Below are 26,899 nucleotides of genomic sequence, written 5' to 3'. Positions count from 1 at the left end.
TTGTTATATCCAGCAGAGAGAGACCAGGGTTGTCATGGCCAGGAGAGAAAGACTAGGGTTGTTATGGTCAGAAGAGAGAGAGAGAGACCAGGGTTGTCATGGCCAGCAGAGAGAGAGAGACCAGGGTTGACATGGCCAGGAGAGAGAGAAAGACCAGGGTTGACATGGCCAGGAGAGAGAGAGAGACCAGGGTTGTCATGGCCAGGAGAGAGAGAAAGACCAGGGTTGTCATGGCCAGGAGAGAGAGATCAAGGTTTTCATGGCCAGGAGAAAGAGAGACCAGGGTTGTAATGGCTAGTAGAGACCAGTGTTGTAATGGCTAGTAGAGACCAGGGTTGTTATGGCCAGTAGAGAGAGAGAGGCCAGGGTTGTCATGGCCAGGAGAAAGACAGACCAGAATTGAGTATCATAATGTAGTTATTCCAGCCAGACTTGGTTCATCCAGGATTAATAGCTTGGCAGTGTTAAGGTTAGGGAAGCAGTCTTGTTTGTAGTATCTTTATGTGCTCCTCCCACACGCATGTCACACACCTCCAGCCAGCTCCTCATACACACACGTCACATGCCAGTAGATGGATGCCAGCAGCTTGGTCCAGGCCCCACCCACCTCTGGTGTGATGTAATCAGGATACTCCTCCCCCAGAACCTCCAAGATTACACTGTTTAGATACTGAGGTTGGGGAGGAGAGGGAGGGAGGGAAGAGAGGGGAAGGGGGAGAGGAGCGAGGGGAGTCAGGGGGTAGAGAGTGGAGAGATAAAGGTGGGAGAGTAGGAGTGGGATGGGGATGAGGATATTGTGTGGGTGATTGTTTTTTCCACTGGTACACTTGCACTTATAGCAGTTCATGTTGTTTAATTGTAACTTGTTTAACTACATGCTCTTATGGTTCTTCCCTTTGGCACTTACTTTGGTTGTTCACAATGTGTGCTTCATGTTTTGGCTACTCGCAATGTTTTGTGGCTATCTTGTTGTTATGATCAGTGACCTATGCACTTTGTAAAGATCTCTCTTGGAAGTCGCTTTGGATAAAAGAGTCTGCTAAATGAATAAATGTAAATGTAAATGTGATATCATGTGAATCTATAATATTTAGATTCTGTCAGAGAAGTGTGAGATGTGTGTGATGTATGAGTATGTGAGTGTGTACAGATTCTTCACCTTGAAGTACACAGGCTCCACCTTGTGTTTGAGTGCATGAGACCTGCCCACCAGCAGCAGCACTGATGCCATCTTGTCTCCATTATGGATGTTCTCCACCAGGGTGTTGATGGCACTCATAACCCTCCGAGCGTGCCTCCTCAGCAGGGCGCTTGTCTGCAACTCACCAGCCTCCTGCATGTGCTGAAACTGGGGGAAGTACTGCTTGGAGTCTGGGTAGTTCTGGAAGAGTCTGGAGGGTGGTAGGGTAGAGGCGGGTGTTGGAGGGAGCAGTAGGGAGGAGGGCAAAGTAGGGGCAGGGTTAGGTCACACATACAAATATAAATAGTACCCACCAACACCCAAGTATGTTTCTGGGACAGAGCAGCATGTATCATGAGTAAATATTATGCGAAAGAGACGATTTAGCGACACGGCTGCATATTTGACCCTTTACCCTCTTGTAATGTTTAACAGGTGTTCTCTGTGTTGTTCTCTGAAAACAAGAAGGAGCTATACTTCTGACCCCACAGACATGCATACCTAACTTCCCCCAGGTGACTGTTGACCAAAGCCAAGGGTTAGGATTCCGTGAAAGCAGTACTATGCCAGACATGTTTTACCACATACAGGCTGAGATCTCTGTAATTGCAGACAGCACAAGGTTACCTTATAATGTGGTTTAGTCAAACCGTGCCTCTGTCCCATGGCGCTGCTATCTTTTCTGACAGATACACATTCATTTTAAGATTGTCTTTTCATGTTAGGTTAGTTAAGTTATGTCAACATTTTGACTATATGCTTTTCTGGTAAGGACTTTTACGCGTATTCACCTACCAAGTTTAGCATTTTGGCCAAATGGTCCCTATTTGGCTCATGTGCTTCCGGATGCTGCAGAGAACGCTTAGGCACTGAGGAACATGCTCATCGACTAATACAAGAAAATATATTATAATTAGACTCTAACAACTGCTAAATATTTGATCAGAAGTCGCACACGGTATGTTTATGTGTTACATTTTGTATGGATGTTTATGTTGATGTGATTAATTGTTTTGATGACTGATATGTTGTATGTTTTTGACTTTAGTTTTTCACCGTGTTTGACGGTGTTTGCTGAAAAAGAAAGGAACGTGCAAAGAAAATAAACAATCAAACAGCAGTTGAAACGTAGCTTTATCTCTATCAAACAAATAACTTTGGGAGCAGTTATACAAATGTTATTCTAATGTAGTTAATGTTGACAGCACTGATTGAATGCATGTTTATCGAAGAGGTGGGAATTATGGACAGTGTAGGTCTTTAATGGAGAGGGTGGGATTATGGACAGTATGGCTTTATGATCCATGTCTTAGAGGTCCCATGACATGCTGTTTTTGGATGCTTTTATATAGGCCTTAGTGGTCCCCTAATACTGTATCTGAAGTCTCTTTCCCCAAATTCTGCCTTGGTGCTGAATTACAGCCACTACTAGCAGTCCCACAAGGAGCTTTCCTCAGAACGAGCTGTTTCTGTGTTGGTAGCTTTAAATGCTAATGAGGAGGAGAGAGGCGGCACCATGCGCTAATGTTTACAGTGGATGTATCTCAATGGCTTGTAGCCCCGTTGCTGTAAGATGCCTCAAATTTGCCCATTCTCATCTGATCACCCTGGTTTGCAGAGGTGCACACTCATAGTCATTTCAATGAGGGGAAAGGCGGATATCGCATGCGCTATAACACCAACAGCAGAACCATTATCCAAATAACAAAGAAGTGTACAACACTCGCGTTACAGTGTGTGTATTCACACACATACTTGATGCTATTTACCTTTACATTAGCAACAGTAACTGAGCTGTTAGCTGTTAGCTGCAGAGCTAATGTTACAGCCACATTCTGAAGGTGACATTCTGACATGATGAAGGGTAGCAAGCTAGGTAACTATATACAGTAAAGCAACAAAATGATATTGTCACGCCCCTGGATATGACACTGTTTCTGTTTCTGTTTTCATTGATTGATGTCATTAGACTGTGGGTCGGGTTCAGGCATGGTGACTGTTAGGGTATAAGGCATGGTGATTGTTACAGAGTAAGGCATTGGTGACTGTAGAAACAATAATATTTTATATATCATTTTGGTTATGAAAGAGTCAGCACACATAGTCCAACACACACAGTCCACATGCACACATTTGTGTATCAACTGCTGTGCTGCAGGTATATTTGTTTCCGGGATTTACCCTTTAGCTTTTCCTTCAACTTTAACCTGCGAACAATCCTAAAACCACACCCGATGAATTTACTGGCTGGGTGAAGTTCTGTGTCATGCAGATAATCATAACATTCCATTCCATTAACCATTGATACAATTCATTATGCCTTTAGTTTGGCTAGAGAAATACAGTTCAATTGTTTTCATTTTCCAGAAGCTTTTATCCAAAGTAAAACAAATGGCGCATATACCGTAGATAGTACAGCAGAACATCAAGGATCAGAAGTACATAGTCCTCGAATCCGGCCCAGGCCATCCCCCCTCTTTCCCCACATTTCCTTTCTTCTCCAAACACTATCTCTCTTAGAAATAAAGGCAGAAATGCTATCGGAACTACAGTACAACAACAACATCTCAATTGAAATGCATTGGACGGTGCTGAAAACATCAACTTAAGTGAAATAGCACTTTCGTAGATGTAGTTTCTTGCCACAGAGTGGTGCAACAGGATCTCAAAAAATAACATGCAGAGATGTGACAAACTCAAAACTTCTAAGTTTTGCTTTCGGTGCCCTTAGGTCAGGAGTAGTTAGTCTAGGTGAAGCTTCAAGAGGATCCATAAAATGTTGGTGGTTAAATTAAGTAGGGTTATAATTAGGGTAAACTCTAACCCAGGTTAAAAATAACTCTAACCCAGGTTAAAAATAACTAACCCAGGTTAAAAATAAATTGGGCTGCTACTACAGCCAGACAGAGTCAGAGTCAGGGTCAAGGTTGGAGTCAGGGTCAAGGTTAAGGTCAGGGTTATGTAGGGTTGAGCATGGGTTAGTGTTAGCAGAAGAGAAGGAGGAGACAGAGAGGGTGGTGAGACAGGAAGGGTGGTAAGACGGGAGAAGGAGGAGACAGGAGGATTTAGGACCGGTAAAGAGTCCTAGGGCACCAATACCTGACTAGTATGGCCACCCCCGCGTCCTCACAGTGCTGGTAGACTTTGCTCCAGGACTCTTGGACCAGCCCCCTCTCCGTCTCTGAGAGTTGGTCTGGCAGCTCCACAGCTGCCTGCTCTCTGTTCATCCTGGCCGCCAGTAGAGATGAGCTCAAAGGATCCCAGCAACCCAGCCTGCCGTCCCTAGTTCAATCCTCTGAAAGAGGGTGTGTGTGTGCTGGACTCTCTGCTCCTCTGAGTGTGTGTTTGCTGGAAGGGGGAACACCTCAGGAAAACACTGAATGAGGAGGAGCCTCCCTCCCACATATTTCAAATTATACTCTTTGTTGTTATACTCTTGTTCCCTCCCTCTCTAGGTCCCTCCCTCTAGCTCCTTCTCTTTCTTGCTGACTTCCATCCTATCACTCTTTCCTGCTCACTCCCTTTCCCTCTATCCATCTAGTTCTCTTCCTCTCTTTCCCTCTACCTCTCCCTTCCTTTTATTCTCTCTCTTGCTCCCTCTCTCTCTTCCAGTTCTTCCCTGACACCCTGTCTATTGTCTACACTGCATGAACACATACAAAGGTAAACGATTCAAGGGTTAACCAGCAACATGATACTCATTGTATTCATATGTTTTAGTGTCAAAAGTCAAAAGTACAAAATATTTAACCTTGTCTTCAGTATTGTTCAAACCAAGAGTAAATCAGCAGGATATTCAATGATCCTATGGAATGTAGATGTTTATCTGGAAGGAACTGAGTCTGTAAATGTAACTACGTAATTAGGTTACAAATCTGGGAACAGACCTCCTGGAACTGCTGAAAGAGAAGTCTTTATGAGTTTGGGTCCATTCTGTTCCGTCAAGAGACAGAGAAATCTTAGCATATTTATTTGTCATGGTCCATAGACAACCCATAGGTTGACTGAATGGAGACATTGTATTTGCCAAAACATGGTGTTCTAGACTGGTGATTATCAGATAATTATCAGATCTCCATTTAGCATCATTTCTCACAAGGGTATCTGTTCATATCTCGTGCTCTTTCAAAACTCCCTAAAAAGGGAATGAAACTCAACCTTGAACTAGATCCTGAGGGTTCTATCCAGTAGCACAGTCAGTTCTAACCCACAGTCCCAAAGTGCAATATTGATCTGTTGACCCCTCAGGTAACTTGGGGGGTGTTCCATCAACGTCGCTAACGCAAGTTGCGCTTACACGAATAAGTCTCACTTGGGTAAACGTCAACTTATACTTAAGCCTCAAGCTGTTCCACTAACGTTCTGTTTCACTAACAGGCAACGCTAATTCAAGCTAGACCTCAATAAGCTTAGACTGTGCAGCCCAGATTAGGCAATCGTCGAAAAGAGGAGTTATGTTGCAAAAAGCAAAGCATAAACCAGCAGTGTGGTGTTGTTTCAGCAGCGTAAATTGATTTGTTGAGTTGTTGAGTTGTCCCCAAAAAGGGCAATGTTGCCACAATTAACACGGCAAGGGAGACAACTTGTCAAACCATTACGACCGTTAAAATGCGTAAATTGTAGGCCTACCAAATCTACTTAGCATAACTATATGCATTTAGGCCTACTGATAATTAGCATAATTTGCTGAGCTGTCTGAAACCGTTCTGACAGTTCAAGTTCAAATCTTTTATTGTCAGATGCACAGAACAACACAAGGTCAGACTGGGCACTAAAATTCTTAAGACAAGACAACGCAAGCAACCTGGCATAACATAACATATAAGTATACATATAAGGGGAGTCGGATGGCTGAGCGGTTAGGGAATCGGGCTATTAATCAGACTGTTGCCGGATCGATTCAAGGCCGTGTCAAATGACATTGTGTCCTTGGTCAAGGCACTTCACCCTACTTGCCTCAGGGGGAATGTCCCTATACTTACTGTAAGTCGCTCTGGATAAGAGCATCTGCTAAATGACTAAATGTAAATGTATGCAATCAATTAAATAGTACAATGAGTAACGTAATACAACAACAATAATTCAAAACTGTTTGGGATTGATTCATGCAAATGCTAATTCCAGTTTCACCCACAGTACCACAAGGCCAGATCCTGAGACAGTGTTTCTCACATTTGACGCATTTGGTCAAGTTTTTGCAACCACAGCACAGAACTTCCTCCCAGGGGTATGGGAATGGGAGGTTAGTCTGTTAACTTCTTTATTTGTCCCTAGGGACATTTTTCTTGGACACAACCCATCATTTCACACCCTGCTTATATCCTGAGTTTAGTGATGAGGGATGAAAGAGGTATTTTTTTTCATATGCCTTTATAGGTATATTTTCCTGTATTTAACTGGAGCATCTACCTGATATGAGTTGTTTGCATTCTGAACCCAGGACGAGGGGAGGGCTCAGCAAAAATGTTCAGTCAGAGGGGTTGCAATTGGCAGGTCTCCGTGTTCTGGTAAGTAAGTAAGTAAGTAAGACTTTATTTATACAGCACTTTTCATACAAGAATTGCAGCTCAAAGTGCTTTACATAAAATCAACAAAAACAATAATACAAGTGTTGATCTAAAACGTTTAACAAACCAAACTAGCCGCACTCTATGCGGTCTCTCGAATCCATCTTAGATCCGAGCTGCCACTTGCAGTTTCTAATACACAAACATGACAAGGGTTTAGACAGGACGAGAGGAACGCTTCACGAATTTGCGTGTCATGGTGATATATTGGAGTAACAAAATGCCTTTACAATGACTTCAGTTTCCCTCACAATTTAAACTATAAACACATTTCTGTTTGAAAAGATGTTTTCATCATCTTCACGTTCACAGCCGTCTGATTACAAGGCGAAGATGTAAAGCTTATAAATAAGGTGACACCATGCGGAGTCTTTGAGCATGGAGGAAAATTATAAATCCTGAATCTCTTTGACATAATCACTGATGAAATATATTAATATAGCCCATATAAATGGTGTACAGTCCTGCTATTTGGCCGTATAGCTGATAACGTGCAGAGAAAGCTTTGATTGATTGAATGTCCGTGAAGATCTGATTAATCCACATTTTTGCGTCAATTCCGATTCCACATAGCTCTACCAATTAAGTAATGATGGCAATTTAATAATAAAAAAATGAGTTTAACCACAAGTGTTAAAGAATCTAATGTCCGAAAAACCCACTTTAGCCAATGTTTTCCCGATAGATAGATCGCATGTTGCTTTTTATGTAGCACATTCAATTTTTAGGCTGACTGGATCACGACGCCAGTTTCCCTTGGCTGTGTAACTAACTAGCTACTGTAGCTGTCATTCAAAGTTAGCGCTAAACAGGTGGCTAGCGAAGATGAATGTCTCTAAAACTGGATACCGGGTCTTCTCTGCAAACTCCACCGCCGCATGCACAGAACTAGCCAAAAGGATTACAGAGTATGTATTGTATGTTTCTTAGATATACTACCGTATCTAGAAATATGGTACTGATAAATAACCAGCTAGTCTAACGTTGCTGGCTAGCGGGGGAGTTGCCATCTGTGTGGTATCAGCTAACCCTTTTGGCTAGGCTAACCTATCTATGCTAGTATGTATAGACTAGCTTTATAAGCTAGCTAGGACAAAAGTTTTGGGGAGTTGAAACAGAAACGAGTTATTATTTATTTATTTTCGGCACCAATTGTATACAAGCAAAATTACCTAGCTAGCTATCTACATGGGCTAGCAGGGAGCAAAACTTATCAGCTAGCACTAGCCAGCGTAATGGAAAGCGCTTCAGCGTGAGAGTTAAACTAGCTATGTAACTAACTGGCAGTGTAAGATATTATGTGCCTGTTCCGTGGAAAGCTGGGAAGTATGAGTGCCAGAGAGAGGCAGAATATGGTGCATGTTTACCACGCAGCCCTGTGCGGGGCATGTTTACCACGCAGCCCTGTGGTGGAGTGTGGTGTCTTTACATGGTCACACAGCTTGAGCATGGAAACATTACATTCACAAACGGACACACACTCTTAGCTGGTAGTAGCTTTTTCTGACCAAATCCTTCCTGATGAAGATAAGTTATGTTGGAGGCTTATTTAATGATTTATGTGTTTACATGTTTTCAGACGTCTGGGAGTGGAGTTGGGCAAATCTGTGGTGTTCCAGGAGTCCAACAGAGGTGTGTTTAAGCAGTCTGGTCACACACACCTGAAAACCCAACCCTTTTATAATGTCTGATACAGACATGTGCCTGCATCTTCAGGAGCAACAGTAAGGGTTATTGCCTTATAACCTTATAACCCCCCTCCCATTACAGAGACAAGAGTGGATGTAAAAGAGTCTGTACGTGGCCAGACCATCTTCATCATTCAGACCATTCCCAGGTCAGGGCTCGCTCGCCTCAGCCTGCTATGATCTGACTGCTGCTGGGTCGGAGCAGGGCGGAGGCTACAGACGCCAGACCGACAGCACACAGAAAAGGCGCCAGACAGACATCACTACAGACAGACAGAGAACAGCACAGACAGACATCACTACAGACAGACAGAGAGCAGCACAGACAGACATCACTACAGACAGCAGCACAGACAGACAGCACTACATACAGACAGACAGCAGCACAGACAGACATACAGCAGTACAGACAGACAGCAGCACAGACAGCAGTACAGACAGCAGCACAGACAGACAGTAGCACAGACATCTTATAAACATTTTATGAATACTAATATCGTTTTTATTACCTGACCAGCTGCAGGGACGCTGGTGCTCCCTGCAGCTGCTCAGAATGATATTACAGAGTGGGGAGTTGTTTAATTGTTGTGTTTTCCTGAGCAGAGATGTAAACACCGCCATCATGGAGCTGCTGGTCATGGCGTACGCCCTAAAGACCTCCTGTGCTAAGAACATCATTGGAGTCATCCCCTACTTTCCCTACAGCAAACAGTGTAAAATGAGGAAGAGGGGCTCCATTGTTTGCAAACTGCTAGCTTCCATGCTAGCCAAAGCAGGTAAAGATAGCTTGTGGAGCTAGGTGTCCGGGTGTTAAGCTAGGTGTTAGGGTTAACACTTACAAAAAAGATGTTTACTTCAAGTTTAATTTTTAAGTATAAAAAGTATAAAATACACAGGCTAAAAGTAGCCTGTGTAGTGCACTTTTAGTTTATGAACTATACTTCCTAAAGTACTTCAAAGTATACATTTGAATACTCTAAAGTAACCTGTGTAGTGCACTTTCAGTTCATGAAGTATACTTCTTAAAGTACTTCAAAGTATATCTTTCAAGTGCATTTTCAATTAATGTAGGTTCTTCAAGAAGTCAACTTAATAAATGTCCATTTACTATAATTTACTAATATATTTAAATGTTTAGGGGCCCCTCAAACGCCGCTGATCTTGCGTCACTTGACGAGAACGGAGGCCCTCGCCAAGTGACACTGCAGATTATTAGCTGAAAGACGCTAATTACTGCGTATGCACTCATGTCGTAAAATCCAGCTCTTCTGATCAAACGTAACAGTCATTTAACTCATGGTTACAATGGTAAACCAGCACAACAATGACAATTACCACACAACAAAACACTACATTCTAAGCAGACACATTTAACGCAAGATTCCTTCTGTGACGCAAGATCGGCGGCATTGGAGGGGTCCCTAAACATTTAAATATATTAGTAAATCATAGTAATGGACATTTATTAAGTTTACTTCTTGAAGTAGGCTACTTACATTAATTGAAAGTTCACTTGAAAGTATTCCAAAGTATACTTTGAGGTACTTTAAGAAGTATACAGTTTGGTCCATAAGTATTTGGACATTGACACAATTTTCATCATTTTGGCTCTGTATACCACCACAATGGATTTGAAATGAAACAATCAAGATGTGCTTTAAGTGCAGACTTTCAGCTTTAATTTCAGGGTATTTACATCCAAATCAGGTGAACGGTGTAGGAATTACAATACATTTTATATGTGGCCCCCCCCTTTTTAAGGGACCAAAAGTAATTGGGGAGTCAGGTGGCTGAGCGGTTAGGGAAGCGGGCTAGTAATCAGAAGGTTGCCAGTTCGATTCCCGGCCGTGCCAAATGACGTTGTGTCCTTGGGCAAGGCACTTCACCCTACTTGCCTCGGGGGGTATGTCCCTGTACTTACTGTAAGTCGCTCTGGATAAGAGCGTCTGCTAAATGACTAAATGTAAATGTAATTGGACAATTGGCTGCTCAGCTGTTCCATGGCCAGGTGTATGTTATTCCCTCATAAAGGGAGTTCGTTATTTCATTGACAAAGAGCAGATAAAAGGTCTAGAGTTCATTTCAAGTATGGTATTTGTGTTTGGACGCTGTTGCTGTCAACTCTCAATATGAAGTCCAAAGAGCTGTCACCATCAGTGAAGCAAGCCATCGTTAGGCTGAAAAATCAAAACAAACCTATCAGAGAGATAGCAAAAACATTAGGTGTGGCCAAATCAACTGTTTGGTACATTCTTAAAAAGAAAGAACGCACTGGTGAGCTCAGCAACACCAAAAGACCCGGAAGACCACGGAAAACAACTGTGGTGGAAGACAGAAGAATTCTTTCCCTGGTGAAGAAAAACCCCTTCACAACAGTTGGCCAGATCAAGAACACTCTCCAGGAGGTAGTAGTATCTGTGTCAAAGTCAACAATTAAGAGAAGACTTCACCAGAGTAAATACAGAGGGTTCACCACAAGATGTAAACCATTGGTGAGTCTCAAAAACAGGAAGACCAGATTAGAGTTTGCCAAAAAACATCTAAAAGAGCCTGTACAGTTCTGGAACAACATCCTATGGACAGATGAGACCAAGATCAACTTGTACCAGAATGATGGGAAGAGAAGAGTATGGAGAAGGGAAGGAACTGCTCACGATCCAAAGCATACCACCTCATCAGTGAAGCATGGTGGAGGTAGTGTTATGGCGTGGGCATGTATGGCTGCCAATGGAACTGGTTCCCTTGTATTTATCGATGATGTCATCAAATCAAATCAAATTTATTTGTATAGCCCTTTTTACACGCAAGCATGTCACAGAGGGCTTCACATATGCCCATAGAACTGCCCCTCAACCAACCTAAACCCTCAAGGATGTGACTGCTGACAAAAGCAGTAGGATGAATTCTGAAGTGTTTCGGGCAATATTATCTGCTCAGATTCAGCCAAATGCTTCAGAACTCATAGGACGGCGCTTCACAGTGCAGATGGACAATGACCCGAAGCATACTGCGAAAGCAACCAAAGCGAAAATTGTGTCAATGTCCAAATACTTATGGACCTAACTGTACTTCATGAACTGAAAGTGCACTACACAGGCTACTTTACAGTATTCAAAAGTAAACCTCAAATACACTAGTGTTTAAAGTGTACTTTAAAGTGTACAAAATGACCTAAAAAGTGGGCCAATTCAGTTTACTTAGTACAAAAATAGTATATAAATAAGTACCATGGGTTACCATGGTACCATGATAATATACTTTTTATACTTAATTATACTTACAAATTAAACTTGAAGTATACTTCTTTTTCGTAAGGGACTTTTTGGAGGCTTTTGAACTTTCAGAAGATGATTCCCCATGCTTGTTCAACTTCCACCCATGCAAGAAGTCTATCAAACACTTTGGGGCAGATAAGCAGGATTTGCTTCTCAGGAAAAACAGACACATTGCCTATGTTATGTGACCAAGTTTGACGTAACAATGTCGTCAATATTTTGCCTCTGTCTCCTTCTGTCTCCTTCTGTCTCCTTCTGTCTCCTTCTGTCTCCTGTTCTCTTCTCTGTTGTTTGAGCAGGTCTCACCCACATCATCACCATGGACCTACACCAGAAGGAGATTCAGGGGTTCTTCAGCTTTCCTGTCGACAACCTGCGAGCCTCACCCTTTCTGCTTCAATATATACAAGAGGAGGTATTCACACACACCAAACACACACATACAGACACCACACATGGCATACACACACCACACACCACACATGGCACACACACCACACATGGCACACACACCACACATGGCACACACACACCACACATGGCACACACACACACACATGGCACACACACACACACATGGCACACACACCACACATGGCACACACACCACACATGACACACACACACCACACATGGCACACACACCACACATGGCACACTTCCAAGAGAGAGCTTTACAAAAAGGTCAATGATCATAAAAAACGAGATGGCCCCAACATTGCGTGTAGCCAAAACATGAAGCATACATTGTGAAAAAGCAATGGGTAGAACCAGAAGAGCATGTAGTTAAACAAATTAGAATTAAACAGCATGATCCTCGAATGTGCTAGACTGTACCTGCAGGAAAGCAAGCAACAATAATATAATTCACAGCGAGTACAAGTAGTTAACTCAGTTACAACTAACCATCAAGAGCAACACGTCCCTCAATAATTGTCATTGTGTTCCTGGAGGAAGCTAACATTTGATCCAACATATCTTCCTTAAGTGCTGGTGTACTCCCGGAACAAGTATGTCTTTAACCTTTTCTTGAAGGTGGAGAGAGACAGTCAGTATCTCTGATGGAGGTGGCGAGATGATTCCACCATTGGGGGGCCAAACAAGAGAAGAGCTTGGGTTGGGAGCGGGCGCTCTTGAGAGGTGGGGCCACCAGACGGTTGTCAGAAGAAGACCGTAGGTGGCGGGTGGGGGTGTAAGGCTGGACGAGAGACTTTATGTAGTCAGGTGAAGTCCCGTTCACCGCTCGGAACGTCAGTACCAGGGTCTTGAATCTGATGCGGCCCGTGATGGGTAGCCAGTGGAGGGAGATTAAGAGCGGGGTGACATGGGAGCGTCTGGGTAGGTTGAAGACAAGGTGTGCTGTTGCGCATGCTGGGAGACCGGCGAGCAGCAAGTTACAGTAGTCCAACTTGGAGAGGACAAGTTTTTGGACTAGCAGCTGGGTGGAATGCTCAGACAGGTATCTCCTGATCTTCTGGATGTTGTAGAGGGTGAATTTACACGACCGGGAGACTGCAGCAATGTGGGCCGTGAGGGTGAGCTTGTCATTTATGGTAACCCTGAGGTTCCTGGCAGAGGATGAAGGGGTCAACGTCGCGGATCCCAGGATGATTGAGAGATCGTGGGAGATGGAGGGTTTGGCTGGGATGATGAGAAGTTCAGTTTTGGCGAGGTTCAGCTGGAGGTGGTGCTTGGTCATCGTGGCAGAGATGTCTGTGAGGCCGGCCTTGATTCTAGCTGAGATCCCATGGATCAGTCGGGGGGAACGACAGGTACAGCTGCGTGTTGTCAGCGTAGCAGTGTTAGGAGAAGCCATGGGAGGGGATGATTGGTCCAAGTGAGATGGTGTACAGGGAGAAGAGGAGGGGTCCTAGGACAGAGCCCTGTGGGACACCGGTGGAGAGGTGGTGGGGTCCTGACACTTTACCTCCCCAGGTGATCTTGTAGGATCTTCCCAACAGGTAGGATGAGATCCACTGAAGTGCAGTGCCAGAGATGCCCATCTCTGGCAAGTCTAGTGAGCAGGATCTGGTGGTTGACCGTGTCAAATGCTGCAAATAGGTCCATCAGAATGATGACGGATGACCTTGAAGGAGCTCTGGCAGACTGGAGGGCAGTAGTGATTGACAGGAAGGCAGTTTCTGTGGAGTGGCCAGTCTTGAAGCCTGATTGGTTGGGGTCTAGTAGGTTGTTCTGATAAAGTTGGAAAGTTGATTAGATACAGCTCGTTCAATTGTTCTTGAAAAGAAAGGTAGCAGTGGAATAACGATATGAACTCTTTGTTTTCTTTCTTCTTGTCAGGTTCCTGATTACAGAAATGCCATCATTGTTGCCAAGTCTCCCTCAGCAGCTAAGAGGTACCACAGCATTCACACACGCTCGGTACCTGAGAGTGACAGACTATACCTCTACCAGACTACAGACTAGTGTTGTCACAATACCAGTGTTCGACCAGGTGGTTGAAACCCGGAACCCCTGTTCCCCCTGTGCTCTCAGTGTAAGAGACTGTTGTGAAGATTAAACTTGTTATCCATAATGATAAACATAAAATAATGAATTAAACAACTTTTCTAGGTGCGCTTCTCAGGAGTAAATCTTAGTGCGTAACTGAGATGAGTAACCGAAATAACACCGACTAGCCTGCTTATCGTGTTGTGCAATTGGCTTTAGTTTATTTGTGCCTGCAACAAAACGTACGGTTGTTAAAAACGACACACACACACACACACACAATAATAACATTAATAACAATAAACTAAAACATAAACGACCGTCCGAACAAGAGAATGCTCCTGAAAAGCTAGGCGTTAGTACTGTAAATTACAGTAGGTTACACTAGACGCATTAGAATTAGTTGTGTTTCAGACTCTGAAAACAACGACACAAGAATTAGCGTACATCTGACTGAGCAATAAAACTTCTGGGGGAAAAAACTGTCTATACCTTTAAACCTGTATTTGTATTTAAGCCAAATTCACTAACAAGTAACAAGAAATGTACCTAATACTGATGGAAAGTACGATAAGCTAACACACTCAATGTTATAAATCACATACAGCTCAACCTAGCAACAGTAGAAAACATCATGGTTTCGCGCACTCGCCCTCAAGAGGGAACAGGGGAACTGAATTATGCAAACACCAGCCGCATGTTGCAGAGCACCTGCAACATGCGGTCCATGACACCACACACTGGTCCATGACATCACACACTGGTCCATGACATCACACGCTGGTCCATGACATCCAGGCTGGTCCGTGACATCACGCCTGTTTCAGCTCATGAAAGTTCCAGTTTTTCTTAATGCCAGTATTGTACAATTTCTAAAAAGCCAGTACCCCGGTACTGTACCGGTATACCGTGCAACATTACTACAGACCTCTAGGAGGGTGACATGTAGACCAGACTACAGACTATATATTGACTCAATATTGTGAGCGAAAGGACAGAAGAGACAGAAAAGTACGAATATGAGTGTGGCTCAGGGAGACGATGAAATCATGGAGATTGAAGAGGAAACATTAGTAGCCAAAGGGTTCCTCGACCAGCGTGGAAGTACTTTGGCTTTAAACCAACAGATGTTGCTCAGGCTAATGCACATGTAAAACGTGCGGTGTGGTGGTACAGCGCGTAAGAGGCAATACAACCAGCCTTTTTTCTCACCTCAAAAAACCACAAGACACTGCGATGAGTGCACAGTAATATCCGAATAAAAATCTGCCACAGTTACACCTGAGCTAGCAAAGCAAACATCGCTAGCGAGTGCTTTTGCTAGTGGTACTAACTACGACAAGAGCTCCAAGAGACATAACAAAATCACTAATGCTGTCACATACTATTTGGCCAAAGATATGATGCCCATTTATACAGTCGATAAATAAGGCTCAAGAAGCTTATGAATGAACTGGATAAAAGATACCAAATCCCGTCCCGCACGTATTTCTCACAGGTAGCTATCCCGCAGCTATACAAACAGTGCAGAAAGCCGGAGCAGGCACAGTTTGAAATCGGACAAATTGAACATTTAAACCAGTTATGTCCTTCTAGTTCTCTCTGGTGTCAGTTAGGTGTTAAACCAGCTATGGTTGACATGCTAGTTTTCTTGAATCGTAATCTGTAGCCTCTACCAGTGAATTGATGTGGAAAGTGCCCCCTGCCTTCTAAAGGCTACACTTGTGTTTATGATACCATTTTCTTATTACTTGTTAAACATGTCCTATTCTGTGGACATGGTCTTTATTTATTATTTTTAGACATGTCCTGTTCTGTAGACATGCTATTTATTTATCATTATTTGTTATATTATTTGTTATACTGTACCACCAGCAAAACATGTCCTGTGTTGTAGACATGGTCTTTATTTATTCAGGTTGTACTGTCAGTTTAAATAAACCCTTGTGTTGTATGAAAACTTGTTGTTTTGATATTCTATTTTGATGTGTTTTCCCATAACTTTTGTGTTTTTATATATGTTTAAGAATATCAAAATTTAATATCGATATCACAATATTCATGCTCAATATCGCAGTATGACATTTTGTCAATATCGTGCAACCCTACTACAGACCTCTAGGAGGGTGACATGTAGACCAGACTACAGACCTCTAGGAGGGTGACATGTAGACCAGACTACAGACCTCTAGGAGGGGGACATGTAGACCAGACTACAGACCTCTAGGAGGGGGACATGTAGACCAGACTACAGACCTCTAGGAGGGGAACATGTAGACCAGACTACAGACCTCTAGGAGGGGAACATGTAGACCAGACTACAGACCTCTAGGAGGGGAACATGTAGACCAGACTACAGGCCTCTAGGAGGGTGACATGTAGACCAGACTACAGACCTCTAGGAGGGGGACATGTAGACCAGACTACAGACCTCTAGGAGGGGAACATGTAGACCAGACTACAGACCTCTAGGAGGGGAACATGTAGACCAGACTACAGACCTCTAGGAGGGGAACATGTAGACCAGACTACAGACCTCTAGGAGGGTGACAGGTAGAACAGACTACAGACCTCTAGGAGGGTGACATGTAGACCAGACTACAGACCTCTAGGAGGGTGACAGGTAGACCAGACTACAGACCTCTAGGAGGGTGACATGTAGACCAGACTACAGACCTCTAGGAGGGTGACATGTAGACCAGACTACAGACCTCTAGGAGGGGGACATGTAGACCAGACTACAGACCTCTAGGAGGGGGACATGTAGACCAGACTACAGACCTCTAGGAGGGGGACATGTAGACCAGCTGTGTATTTGCAGTTGTGTATCTGCAACTCAGATGAGAGCGTTAGGGTAAGTCATCTAGAACATAATCTATATTGTCCTGGCCTGTGCAAATGAAGGCTTAGGGTTAGTATAGATAAAGATGGCCTGTGCAGGTTTAATAATTAAATATATAACCAACCACGCCTCTCCTTCTCTCATCCCCTCCCGTCCTCTCTCCCCCCCCTCCCCTCCCGTCCCCTCCTGTCCTGTCCCCTCCCGTTCTCTCTCCCCCCCTCTCTCCTCTCTCTCCCCTCCCGTTCTCTCCCCTCCCGTTCTCTCCCCTCCCGTCCTGTCCCCTCCCGTCCTCTCTCCCCCCCTCTCCTCTCTCCCCCCTCCCGTCCTCTCCCCTCCCGTCCTGTCCCCTCCCGCCCTCTCTCCCCCCCTCTCCTCTCTCCCCCCTCCCGTCCTCTCCCCTCCCGTTCTCTCCCCTCCCGTCCTCTCTCCTCTCTCCCCCTTCGTCTTCTCCCCTCCCGTCCTCTCTCCCCCCCTCCCGTCCTCTCTCCCCCTCCCGTCCTCTCTCCTCTCTCCCCCTCCCGTCCTCTCTCCCTCCCCTCCCGTCCTCTCTCCCCCTCCCGTCCTCTCTCCTCTCTCCCCCTCCCGTCCTCTCTCCCTCCCCTCCCGTCCTCTCTCCCCCTCCCGTCCTCTCCCCTCACGTTCTCTCTCCCCCTTCGTCTTCTCCCCTCCCGTCCTCTCTCCCCCTTCGTCTTCTCCCCTCCCGTCCTCTCTCCCCGTCCTCTCTCCCCCTCCCGTCCTCTCCCCTCACGTTCTCTCTCCCCCAGGGCTCAGTCGTATGCGGAGCGTCTGCGTCTGGGTTTGGCTGTGATGCATGGAGAGGCTCAGTGTTCTGAGTCTGACATGGCTGACGGCCGACACTCCCCTCCCTGTGTTCGTAACACCTCTGGTCATCCAGGTCTCGACCTGCCCCGTAAGTGTTTTAGCAGAGTGTGTGTGTATATGTATGTATTCGTGTGTATATTTCAGCAGTGGGCGTACGCCTGTAAGTGTTTTAGCTACATTGTAACAACCACAATGTCTGACTGAGCAACATGAATGTGTGAGTGTGGTGAGCTTACAAGAATTTTTCAGATCCTGACACTAATCCCCCTCCCAGCACCAGGGATCCAGTGTTCCAAGCCCTCCCAGAACACTGGATCCCTGGTGCTGGGTGGGCTTGGAACACTGGATCACTGGTGCTGGGAGGGCTTGGAACACTGGATCACTGGTGCTGGGAGGGCTTGGAACACTGGATAACTGGTGCTGGGAGGGCTTGGAACACTGGATCCCTGGTGCTGGGAGGGCTTGGAACACTGGATCACTGGTGCTGGGAGGGCTTGGAACACTGGATCACTGGTGCTGGGAGGGCTTGGAACACTGGATAACTGGTGCTGGGAGGGCTTGGAACACTGGATCCCTGGTGCTGGGAGGGCTTGGAACACTGGATCACTGGTGCTGGGAGGGCTTGGAACACTGGATCCCTGGTGCTGGGAGGGCTTGGAACACTGGATCCCTGGTGCTGGGAGGGCTTGGAACACTGGATCCCTTGTGCTGGGAGCGCTCTGGATCTCTGGGACTGACGGACTGAAGTCAAGCAGACTACAGGCAGACTTTAGTGTGGATGGTATCAGTAACCTTTTGATTTGTCATCCTGTACTGGAACCATCAAAGGGTGAATCCTGATTCACCTCTAGGTTACCCAGTCTAACTCGGTTCTCAGCCAGACTAACCCTCTCTCGAAGCTCAGAACAATCTCCTGGTCTGGACCTCATCTCTGTGTCTGGGAAGCATGTTTTGCTGTGTACTGTGGTTGTGTGTGTGTGTGTGTGTGTATTTGCACAGTCTGTAGTTAAAGTGGTGTTTTATCTGTTGGTAATAGCAGGCAAACAGCAGGCTCCATTCCCTGGCATAGAGCTCCCAAGTATGACTGCTGTTCTACTACAGCCCCTTATACTGCTCTATAACCAGTCTGATTCCCCTGTTATAATGGATCTTTAACCAGTTTGATTTCCTGTTATAATGGATCTTTAACCAGTCTGATTCCCCTTTATAACTGCTATATGGTTTTAACTGCTGTTTAACCAGACTGCTCCCTAATTATGAACACACTGGTCCCCTGTTATAACCAGACTGATTCCCTGTTATACCTCCACTTTATCCAGACTGGTCCCCTGTTATAACCAGACTGATTCCCTGTTATACCTGCTCTTTATCCAGACTGGTCCCTTGTTATAACCAGACTGATTCCCTGTTATAACTGCTCTTTAACCAGACTGGTACCTTCTGATGGTTTCTCTACACCTGCATGAAGTGATGGAAGGGTTGGAAAAATCTAGTAGTAGTCTGGAGTGTTTAGGGTTAGTGTGAGCAAGGGGTTGGGTTAGTGTGAGATACAGCAGCAGTCCTAGTCTGGTCAAACTCTCTTTAGACTGCATCTTAAACTAAACTGAATTTAAATGAACTAATTTAATGTTAGTGAAAAGACACAGATTCCTGACTCAAAGCTTTCCGACTGAGCTCTCAGGCTGCTTTCTAAGCTGGTCCAACACCTCCTTTACTGGCTTTCTGTTCTGATCATCTGCCTAAAGGAACCATCACAGTATAGACACATGCTTCTGTAGTGTTCTGGACTCATCTTGGCCATCAACATGTCACACAGCCCTATGGACCTGTCCTGACCTGTTGCATGTCACGATAGCATTGTAAAGCATACAGTTCAATACCTATCTTAGGATAGTTAAGTGACAGATTAACCTGAATAGGATACTTACAACTGACTGATTTGAGAATCATTGGTAGAGGGTGTGTTAGTTGGGATGGTTAGGTGTGGGTTAGTTTACTATGTGAGTATGAGTTGGTGTACTAGGTAGGTTAGGGTTAGTGTAGTAGACGGGTTTGTTTACTCTTAGTTTTTGACCGGCCATATTCTGTGACTTAAGTCAAGTTGAAATGTTTGAAACCAGGAAAATCAGAAAGGGTAGGATTAGGGTAGGATACTCAATTAATATTATTGCTGCATTGGAGCGGCTGGATCAATGCAGCACGATGAGTTGTGTAACGGATTTGGCGTGATGGGGTGAACATTTCCAAAACCGCCACCAAGGGGCATCTCAGACCAGATTATGTATCAGGCCTACAAAGTGCAACATTCAGGGGGAGATTTGAACCTGCAGTTCTACCACTGACCATCTCAGATCTTGTTACTGGTGACTGAAACACTCAGGCTTGACATTGTAGGATAGAAAGGATGGTTATAAAGTAACAACTTGAAAACCATGGTATTATTTATTATTTACATCAGTTTATTCATATTAATTTTTGTTGTGACACTATCTCCTTGGGGGTTTCCAGAAAGCGGGTTTAACAAACTGTAAGCCTAACCCTGAACTCTGAGTTGATTTACCATAACATGGGAAACACTGACTTTTCGGTTCCATAACAGCCATTTTGAATTGCTTAAATCAACTCGGAGTATTTCCACTCTGAGTTAAGCGCGGACATGAGGACTATAAAAAGCCAACATCAATGCAACTCCAATACTAGGATTCACCATGGCACCCGGCGACAAAAAGCGTCCTCTTACTTCACCCCACTTCAGTTAGAAGTGTTAATACATGTTTATGGTGAATCTGAGCACATATTGCGGAAAAAAGCAACATTTCACTGTAGCAGTGAATGAGAGACAATTTGCGTTGGAGACAATTGTCTCCAATACATACAATGCATACATTTGAATGCATTAGCCAGTCCATACGTTCAACATTAAACCACGCTGTCCGTTAATATTACAGTTGAAAAAGTGGTGGAATGTAATTGAATAAAATAGCATGTTCACATAAGTGCATCCCACAGGGCAGAATCTTAAAATAAAATATAAAAACATACTATGAACAGGTAAGGCATATTTTGCTTAGGCATATATCTAGTGATTGTAGCCTACTTCACCTTGGTTTAAATTATATTTGACATGATCCAAAATAAATATCAGTAAGTGCCTGTTTCAACTTGTAGTAGCAATAACCCTGAACAGAATGCTTTTCATCACAGGATGATGATGATTATGATGATGAAGAAGAGACATGAGCAGTATAGCAGTGTAGATGAGCAGTATAGCTGTGTAGATGAGCAGTATAGCAGTGTAGATGAGCAGTATAGCTGTGTAGATGAGCAGTATAGCAGTGTAGATGAGCAGTATAGCTGTGTAGATGAGCAGTATAGCAGTGTAGATGAGCGGTATAGCAGTGTAGATGAGCAGTATAGCTGTGTAGATGAGCAGTATAGCAGTGTAGATGAGCAGTATAGCAGTGTAGCTGAGCAGTATAGCAGTGTAGATGAGCGGTATAGCTGTGTAGATGAGCGGTATAGCAGTGTAGATGAGCAGTATAGCTGTGTAGATGAGCAGTATAGCAGTGTAGATGAGCAGTATAGCAGTGTAGATGAGCAGTATAGCAGTGTAGATGAGCAGTATAGCAGTGTAGATGAGCAGTATAGCAGTGTAGATGAGCAGTATAGCTGTGTAGATGAGCAATATAGCACTGTAGGGTTGGGGTTACTCTCAGCATTTGGTAGGGTTAGGGTTACTCTCATCATTTGGTGCCCTGAGTGCACCCTAACCCGTGTAAATGAGCAGTATAGCAGTGTAGGGTTAGGGTTACTCTCATCATTTGGTGCACTGAGTGCACCCTAACCCGTGTAAATGAGCAGTATAGCAGTGTAGGGTTAGGGTTACTCATCATTTGGTGCCCTGAGTGCACCCTAACCCGTGTAAATGAGCAGTATAGCAGTGTAGGGTTAGGGTTACTCTCAGCATTTGGTGCCCTCTGAGTGCACGTCCACCGTGTGTAATATTAGTGATGTAATGGCTGAGAATGTTGCAAACATAAATTAAATAATTATTATAATTCACTTAGGTATTCATCTGGGAATTAAGCACATCTAATCGCTGTCTTATAATCCTCTCCTTACTTAAGGCTAAGCAAATTTAATTTAGTTCGAGATTGGTCAGCTGAACCAGGAAAGGACACCCCATGCCTGCCAACTGTATCAGGCTCAGGTAGAAATGCAGAGTTTGTTAAGGAAAACCGCGAGCTAGCGAGCAGGTTCACAGAGTCAGTGACCATGGACACTGACCCACAGTTTGTGTAACCTGTCTTTCTGGAATGGTTATATCTCTTCCCTGGCCCAGCCCTCCAGGCGATCATTGTGTTGCTGTGATGAAAGTCCAGTCTTTTGATTGGATATGTCATTTTGAGTTTGCATGGCATGTACTGTCATGAGATAAGCCTTCCAGTAGACCTGTCGTCTTGTACAGGTAGTAGGATAGAATGGTGGAAAATGTCTAGATCTAATAAAACATCTAGACAGATGTGTTTAGTGACTTGAAATAGTAAGCATGTTTTACGGTGTAGAAGAGGTATGGGGATTCCTCACATCTGTTAGCTGTTATACTGGTCAGGATTCAACAGTGAAAAGGAGATCAAAAAACTATTTGGATGCAACTCAAATGAACCCATTTTACCCTGCTGAGGCGTGTGTGTGTCTCACCTCATGGCTCTCAGTGCAGTCTCTGTGTCGCTGTGCTGTCAGTCCCAGCAGTAACCCTCCCCTTCCTCTGCAGTGATGATGGCCAAGGAGAAGCCCCCCATCACAGTGGTGGGAGACGTGGGAGGCAGAATCGCCATCATCGTGGTGAGTAACTCTGGATGGTTCACCTGCTGTTCACCTGTCTTCAGGCCAGGGTCAGTAAGAGTCAGGGACACACGAGTCAGGGTCAGGTCAGTGAGTCAGAAGAGCAGTATAGCACTGGGGGGTCAGGTGGCTGAGTGGTGAGGGAATCGGGCTAGTAATCCGAAGGTTGCCAGTTCGATTCCCAGTCATGCCTACTGACGTTGTGTCCTTGGGCAAGGCACTTCACCCTACTTGCCTCGGGGGAATGTCCCTGTACTTACTGTAAGTCGCTCTGGATAAGAGCGTCTGCTAAATGACTAAATGTAAATGTAATGTAATAGCAGTGTAGATGAGCAGTGTAGAAGAGCAGTATAGCAGTGTAGATGAGCAGTGTAGAAGAGCAGTATAGCAGTGTAGATGAGCAGTGTAGATGAGCAGTATAGCAGTGTAGATGAGCTGTGTAGATGAGCAGTATAGCAGTGTAGATGAGCAGTGTAGATGAGCAGTATAGCAGTGTAGAAGAGCAGTATAGCAGTGTAGATGAGCAGTGTAGCAGTGTAGAAGTACCAGTATAGCAGTGTAGATGAGCTGTGTAGATGAGCTGTGTAGATGAGCAGTGTAGATTAGCAGTATAGCAGTGTAGATGAGCAGTATAGCAGTGAAGAAGAGCAGTATAGCAGTGTAGAAGAGCAGTATAGCTGTGTAAATGAGCAGTGTAGATGAGCAGTATAGCAGTGTAGATGAGCAGTGTAAGTCGCTCTGGATAAGAGCGTCTGCTAAAATGGCTAAATGTAAATGAGCAGTATAGCAGTGTAGATGAGCAGTATAGCAGTGTAGAAGAGCAGTATAGCATTTACATTTAGTCATTTAGCAGACGCTCTTATCCAGAGCGACTTACAGTAAGTACAGGGACATTCCCCCGAGGCAAGTAGGGTGAAGTGCCTTGCCCAAGGACACAACGTCAGTTGGCATGACCGGGAATCGAACTGGCAACCTTCGGATTACTAGCCCGATTCTCTCACCGCTCAGCCACCTGACTCCCTAGCAGTGTAGCAGTGTAGAAGAGCAGTATAGCAGTGTAGAAGAGCAGTATAGCAGTGTAGAAGAGCAGTATAGCAGTGTAGAAGAGCAGTATAGCAGTGTAGAAGAGCAGTGTAAATGAGCAGTATAGCAGTGTAAATTAGCAGTATAGCAGTGTAGATGAGCAGATGATTGGAGGGTCTGTCCAAAGACTGCATCTCCTTTTGATTGACAGCGATTTTGTACTATAAAAAGTCGCCGAAGCTATTCAAGCTCAGTCCCATCACGGATTTTGCAACTGTAGTTGAAAGACAAACTGCTGCAACCTATTTCTTGGTATTTGCTTGGCGAAATTGCAAGCCAATTTTCATCATACATTTAATACAATTATACATCACATTCAAAGCAAATTGCCAAAGCAAATTCCTTGCAAATTCCTTGTCTGTGCAAACTTTCATGGCGAATAAATCCCTTTCTGATTCTGATTCTGATTCTGATTCCTTGTTTCAGTTTAACCTAATTCCCATATTTCCTTCGGGTTTAACTATTTTTTGGTTAGATTGTTCATTCATTCATACAGTAGGCTAGGCTAGTGTCGTAGGGGTGAACTAGCCAGTGAACTGAAAATGTATATGATGTAGGCCGAAAATTAGCTTCCCCTGTTTGAAAGACCAGCAGCCGCCACTGATCAGTATATAGCAGTATGGCTCCCTACATTATTATATAAGAGTATGGCTCCCTACATCAGCCCAAAGAGCTGATTCATAAGCTGATGCTGTGTTCCTCAGGATGACATCATCGATGATGTGGAGGACTTTGTGGCAGCAGCAGAGATCCTGAAGGAGAGAGGAGCCTACAAAATTTACATCATGGCCACACATGGCCTGCTGTCTGCCGACGCGCCCAGGCTCATAGAGGAGTCTGCGATAGACGAGGTACCTGGAGGGGCCTTTGAGTCACAGTATGTGTATGAGTTCACTGCAATGTGTGTGATTTTGGTAGAATATTTTCAGTATAATATGTATGTGTGTGTTTAGTAGAATGTGTGGGTCCCTTATTCCTCTCTGCTATCCTCTTCTCAACTCCCTTATTCTCTATTGGCCTGATGCTCTACTCTTGTATATTCGCCTGATGCTCTACTATACTCTTCTATGCTGTCCTCTATTCCCTGTTCTACAGCACTGCGCTCCGGTTTACTCTACTGTTCTCTACTGTCTGCTATTGTGCTATCCTCTCCTTTCCTCTCTACTGTGTTCTCTGCTTTACTCTTTTCTACTGCACTGTACTCTAACCCTAACCCTCCTCCTTTCCTCCCAGGTGGTGGTGACTAACACTGTGCCCCATGAGGTGCAGAAGCTTCAGTGTCCTAAGATCAAGACAGTAGATGTGAGCATGATCCTTGCAGAGGCCATCAGGCGCATCCACAATGGAGAGTCCATGGCCTACCTGTTCAGGAACATCACCGTAGATGACTAGACCTCGCACACTCATGGACTCATCTCAGTGGTCTCTTCTGGTCTCCTGTTTGGGCTCAGGCTGAATGCACTGGAGGAAGAACCTCACAGCTTCTCTGGTTTAGAAGAATAGAAAGGTGAAAAGAATGAAAACAAAAAGGTTTTGATTTAAGTTAGGACTATAGACATTCTCTCTCTGCTCCCTCCCTCCTTCCACCTCTCCCTGCTCTCTCCATCCATTCCGACAGAAATGGAACTTTGAGTTGATGGGATGAAACAAAAAAGTGTTAGCACTCCTGATTGAAAACTTCAGTATTTGAATGCAATCAGGTAAATGTTGTTCTTTAACCCTCCCTGTCATCTTCATAGTTGTGATGCCTTGTACATCCTCTACTCTTATCTTCTGCCCCCCCAACCCTTCTTTCCTCCTAACCCTCCTCCCATACTCCTCACCCCTTTGTCCTCCTCCCTAACCCTCCTCCCATACTCCTCACCCCTTTGTCCTCCTCCCTAACCCTCCTCCCATACTCCTCACCCCTTTGTCCTCCTCCCTAACCCTCCTCCCATACTCCTCACCCCTTTGTCCTCCTCCTAACCCTCCTCCCATACTCCTCACCCCTTTGTCCTCCTCCCTAACCCTCCTCCCATACTCCTCATCCCTTTGTCCTCCTCCCTAACCCTCTTCCCATACTCCTCACCCCTTTGTCCTCCTCCCTAACCCTCCTCCCATACTCCTCACCCCTTTGTCCTCCTCCCTAACCCTCCTCCCATACTCCTCACCCCTTTGTCCTCCTCCCTAACCCTCCTCCCATACTCCTCACCCCTTTGTCCTCCTCCCTAACCCTCCTCCTTAACTCTTTCCCTCCTTTCCTCCCCTCTTAACTCTCCTGTATAAATCGGAGAGGCCAGACAGAGGGTTAAGAATGAATGAATATTCAGCCATGTTGTTTAATAATAATGTTTCCCTATTGTAAAACATTTCAATGTAATCCACCGATGTCCTGTTGGGAAACAAGCCCTTGTTTCTGCCCACCAATGAATTTATCATAATCTTAGTATCCCAGCAACTTCATTATCCTTGTCACTTATTGCAGTCAGTCAATTGTCACTTGTGAAAGTCTTTATGTAAATATACTTCATGCAATAAGCTGTCTGTGTATTTCTGAATGGATTTAATGTGTTCCATTAAATGGATCTTGTATCAAAACTGTTATAGTTCACTCTTGTATCCCCTACTACAATGTTTTATTCTCTCTACAGTATTTCTACCAGCATTAAAATGCACATCCCAAACATGGGGATACAGGTAAGGTTGGTGATCAGGGGCCAGACATATCAAACTCTGAGTAAATTAACCTGTGAAAGTATGCATACGGAGAAAACGGGAATCCTCTGTAAGAAACGTTTTTCTCCGATTGCGTACACGACCGATATCATACTTTTGTCTTGTTGAGAGCTTGTCCACACCCCGTCACCTCCCATATTTGACCTCATATGGTTGTTGAAACGCCATACTTTGTCAGGTTTCTCAAAAAGCTTTTCAAGTAACCCATTGTGAACAGTGAATGATTTTTCATAAGAAATAGCGTCATGCCGTCATCTCAAGAGTGGATGGCTGAGGAGTACAGATCAAGAGTGGATGGTTGTGGAGTACGGTGATCAGGGGTGCATGGGGGGTCATGTAGATTTTTCACACATTTACCCCTGTAGGGCATTAAATACTGTCCAAACAACCAAAACTAAATCCCCTATGTTTGAAGGAAGATGGGAAACTGA

General features: G+C 44.6%; 2 protein-coding genes across 4 annotated transcripts; one reads left to right on the top strand and one right to left on the bottom strand.

Annotated features, from left to right (window-relative positions):
* On the bottom strand, nucleotides 1-4,407 carry LOC136940447 (cytoglobin-1-like). Its single transcript, XM_067232598.1, has 3 exons — nucleotides 4,280-4,407; nucleotides 1,160-1,391; nucleotides 1-670 (listed from the first exon to the last, which is right to left on the bottom strand). The coding sequence occupies exons 1-3, from the start codon at nucleotides 4,405-4,407 to the stop codon at nucleotides 524-526; spliced, it is 507 nt and encodes a 168-aa protein (XP_067088699.1). The 3' UTR covers nucleotides 1-523.
* On the top strand, nucleotides 2,032-26,312 carry LOC136940446 (phosphoribosyl pyrophosphate synthase-associated protein 1). Of its 3 annotated transcripts, none has more exons than XM_067232596.1 (10): nucleotides 2,032-2,138; nucleotides 8,327-8,379; nucleotides 8,518-8,543; nucleotides 9,039-9,211; nucleotides 12,010-12,125; nucleotides 14,012-14,067; nucleotides 17,768-17,913; nucleotides 22,600-22,670; nucleotides 24,458-24,604; nucleotides 24,987-26,312. In XM_067232596.1, exons 4-10 carry the CDS (start codon nucleotides 9,058-9,060, stop codon nucleotides 25,143-25,145), a joined length of 849 nt encoding a protein of 282 aa, XP_067088697.1. In that variant the 5' UTR covers nucleotides 2,032-2,138; nucleotides 8,327-8,379; nucleotides 8,518-8,543; nucleotides 9,039-9,057; the 3' UTR covers nucleotides 25,146-26,312. The 3 variants fall into 3 exon arrangements, with proteins under 3 accessions (XP_067088697.1, XP_067088696.1, XP_067088695.1); XM_067232595.1 differs by having other exon boundaries at nucleotides 2,039-2,138; nucleotides 8,518-8,584; XM_067232594.1 differs by lacking the exon at nucleotides 2,032-2,138 and adding an exon at nucleotides 7,398-7,655 and having other exon boundaries at nucleotides 8,518-8,584.
* The last annotated feature ends 587 nt before the right edge of the window (nucleotides 26,313-26,899 follow it).

Source organism: Osmerus mordax, chromosome 3, assembly GCF_038355195.1.
Source record: "Osmerus mordax isolate fOsmMor3 chromosome 3, fOsmMor3.pri, whole genome shotgun sequence".
In the NCBI taxonomy this organism is placed as follows: Eukaryota; Metazoa; Chordata; class Actinopteri; order Osmeriformes; family Osmeridae; genus Osmerus; species Osmerus mordax.
This window is presented reverse-complemented; position numbering and strand designations above follow the sequence as displayed.

Bases quoted from the DNA above. Each gene is read 5' to 3' on its own strand.
- LOC136940447 (XM_067232598.1), bottom strand. From the start codon at position 4,407: ATGAACAGAGAGCAGGCAGCTGTGGAGCTGCCAGACCAACTCTCAGAG. The intron at 1,392-4,279 runs GTATTGGTGCCC...ACCACCCTCCAG, and splicing joins GGGGTGGCCATACTAGTCAG to ACTCTTCCAGAACTACCCAG. The intron at 671-1,159 runs GTGAAGAATCTG...CCCCAACCTCAG, and splicing joins TGGAGCCTGTGTACTTCAAG to TATCTAAACAGTGTAATCTT.
- LOC136940446 (XM_067232594.1), top strand. From the start codon at position 7,573: ATGAATGTCTCTAAAACTGGATACCGGGTCTTCTCTGCAAACTCCACC. The intron at 8,585-9,038 runs GTCAGGGCTCGC...TTTCCTGAGCAG, and splicing joins ATCATTCAGACCATTCCCAG to AGATGTAAACACCGCCATCA. The intron at 17,914-22,599 runs GTAAGTGTTTTA...CTTCCTCTGCAG, and splicing joins TCCAGGTCTCGACCTGCCCC to TGATGATGGCCAAGGAGAAG.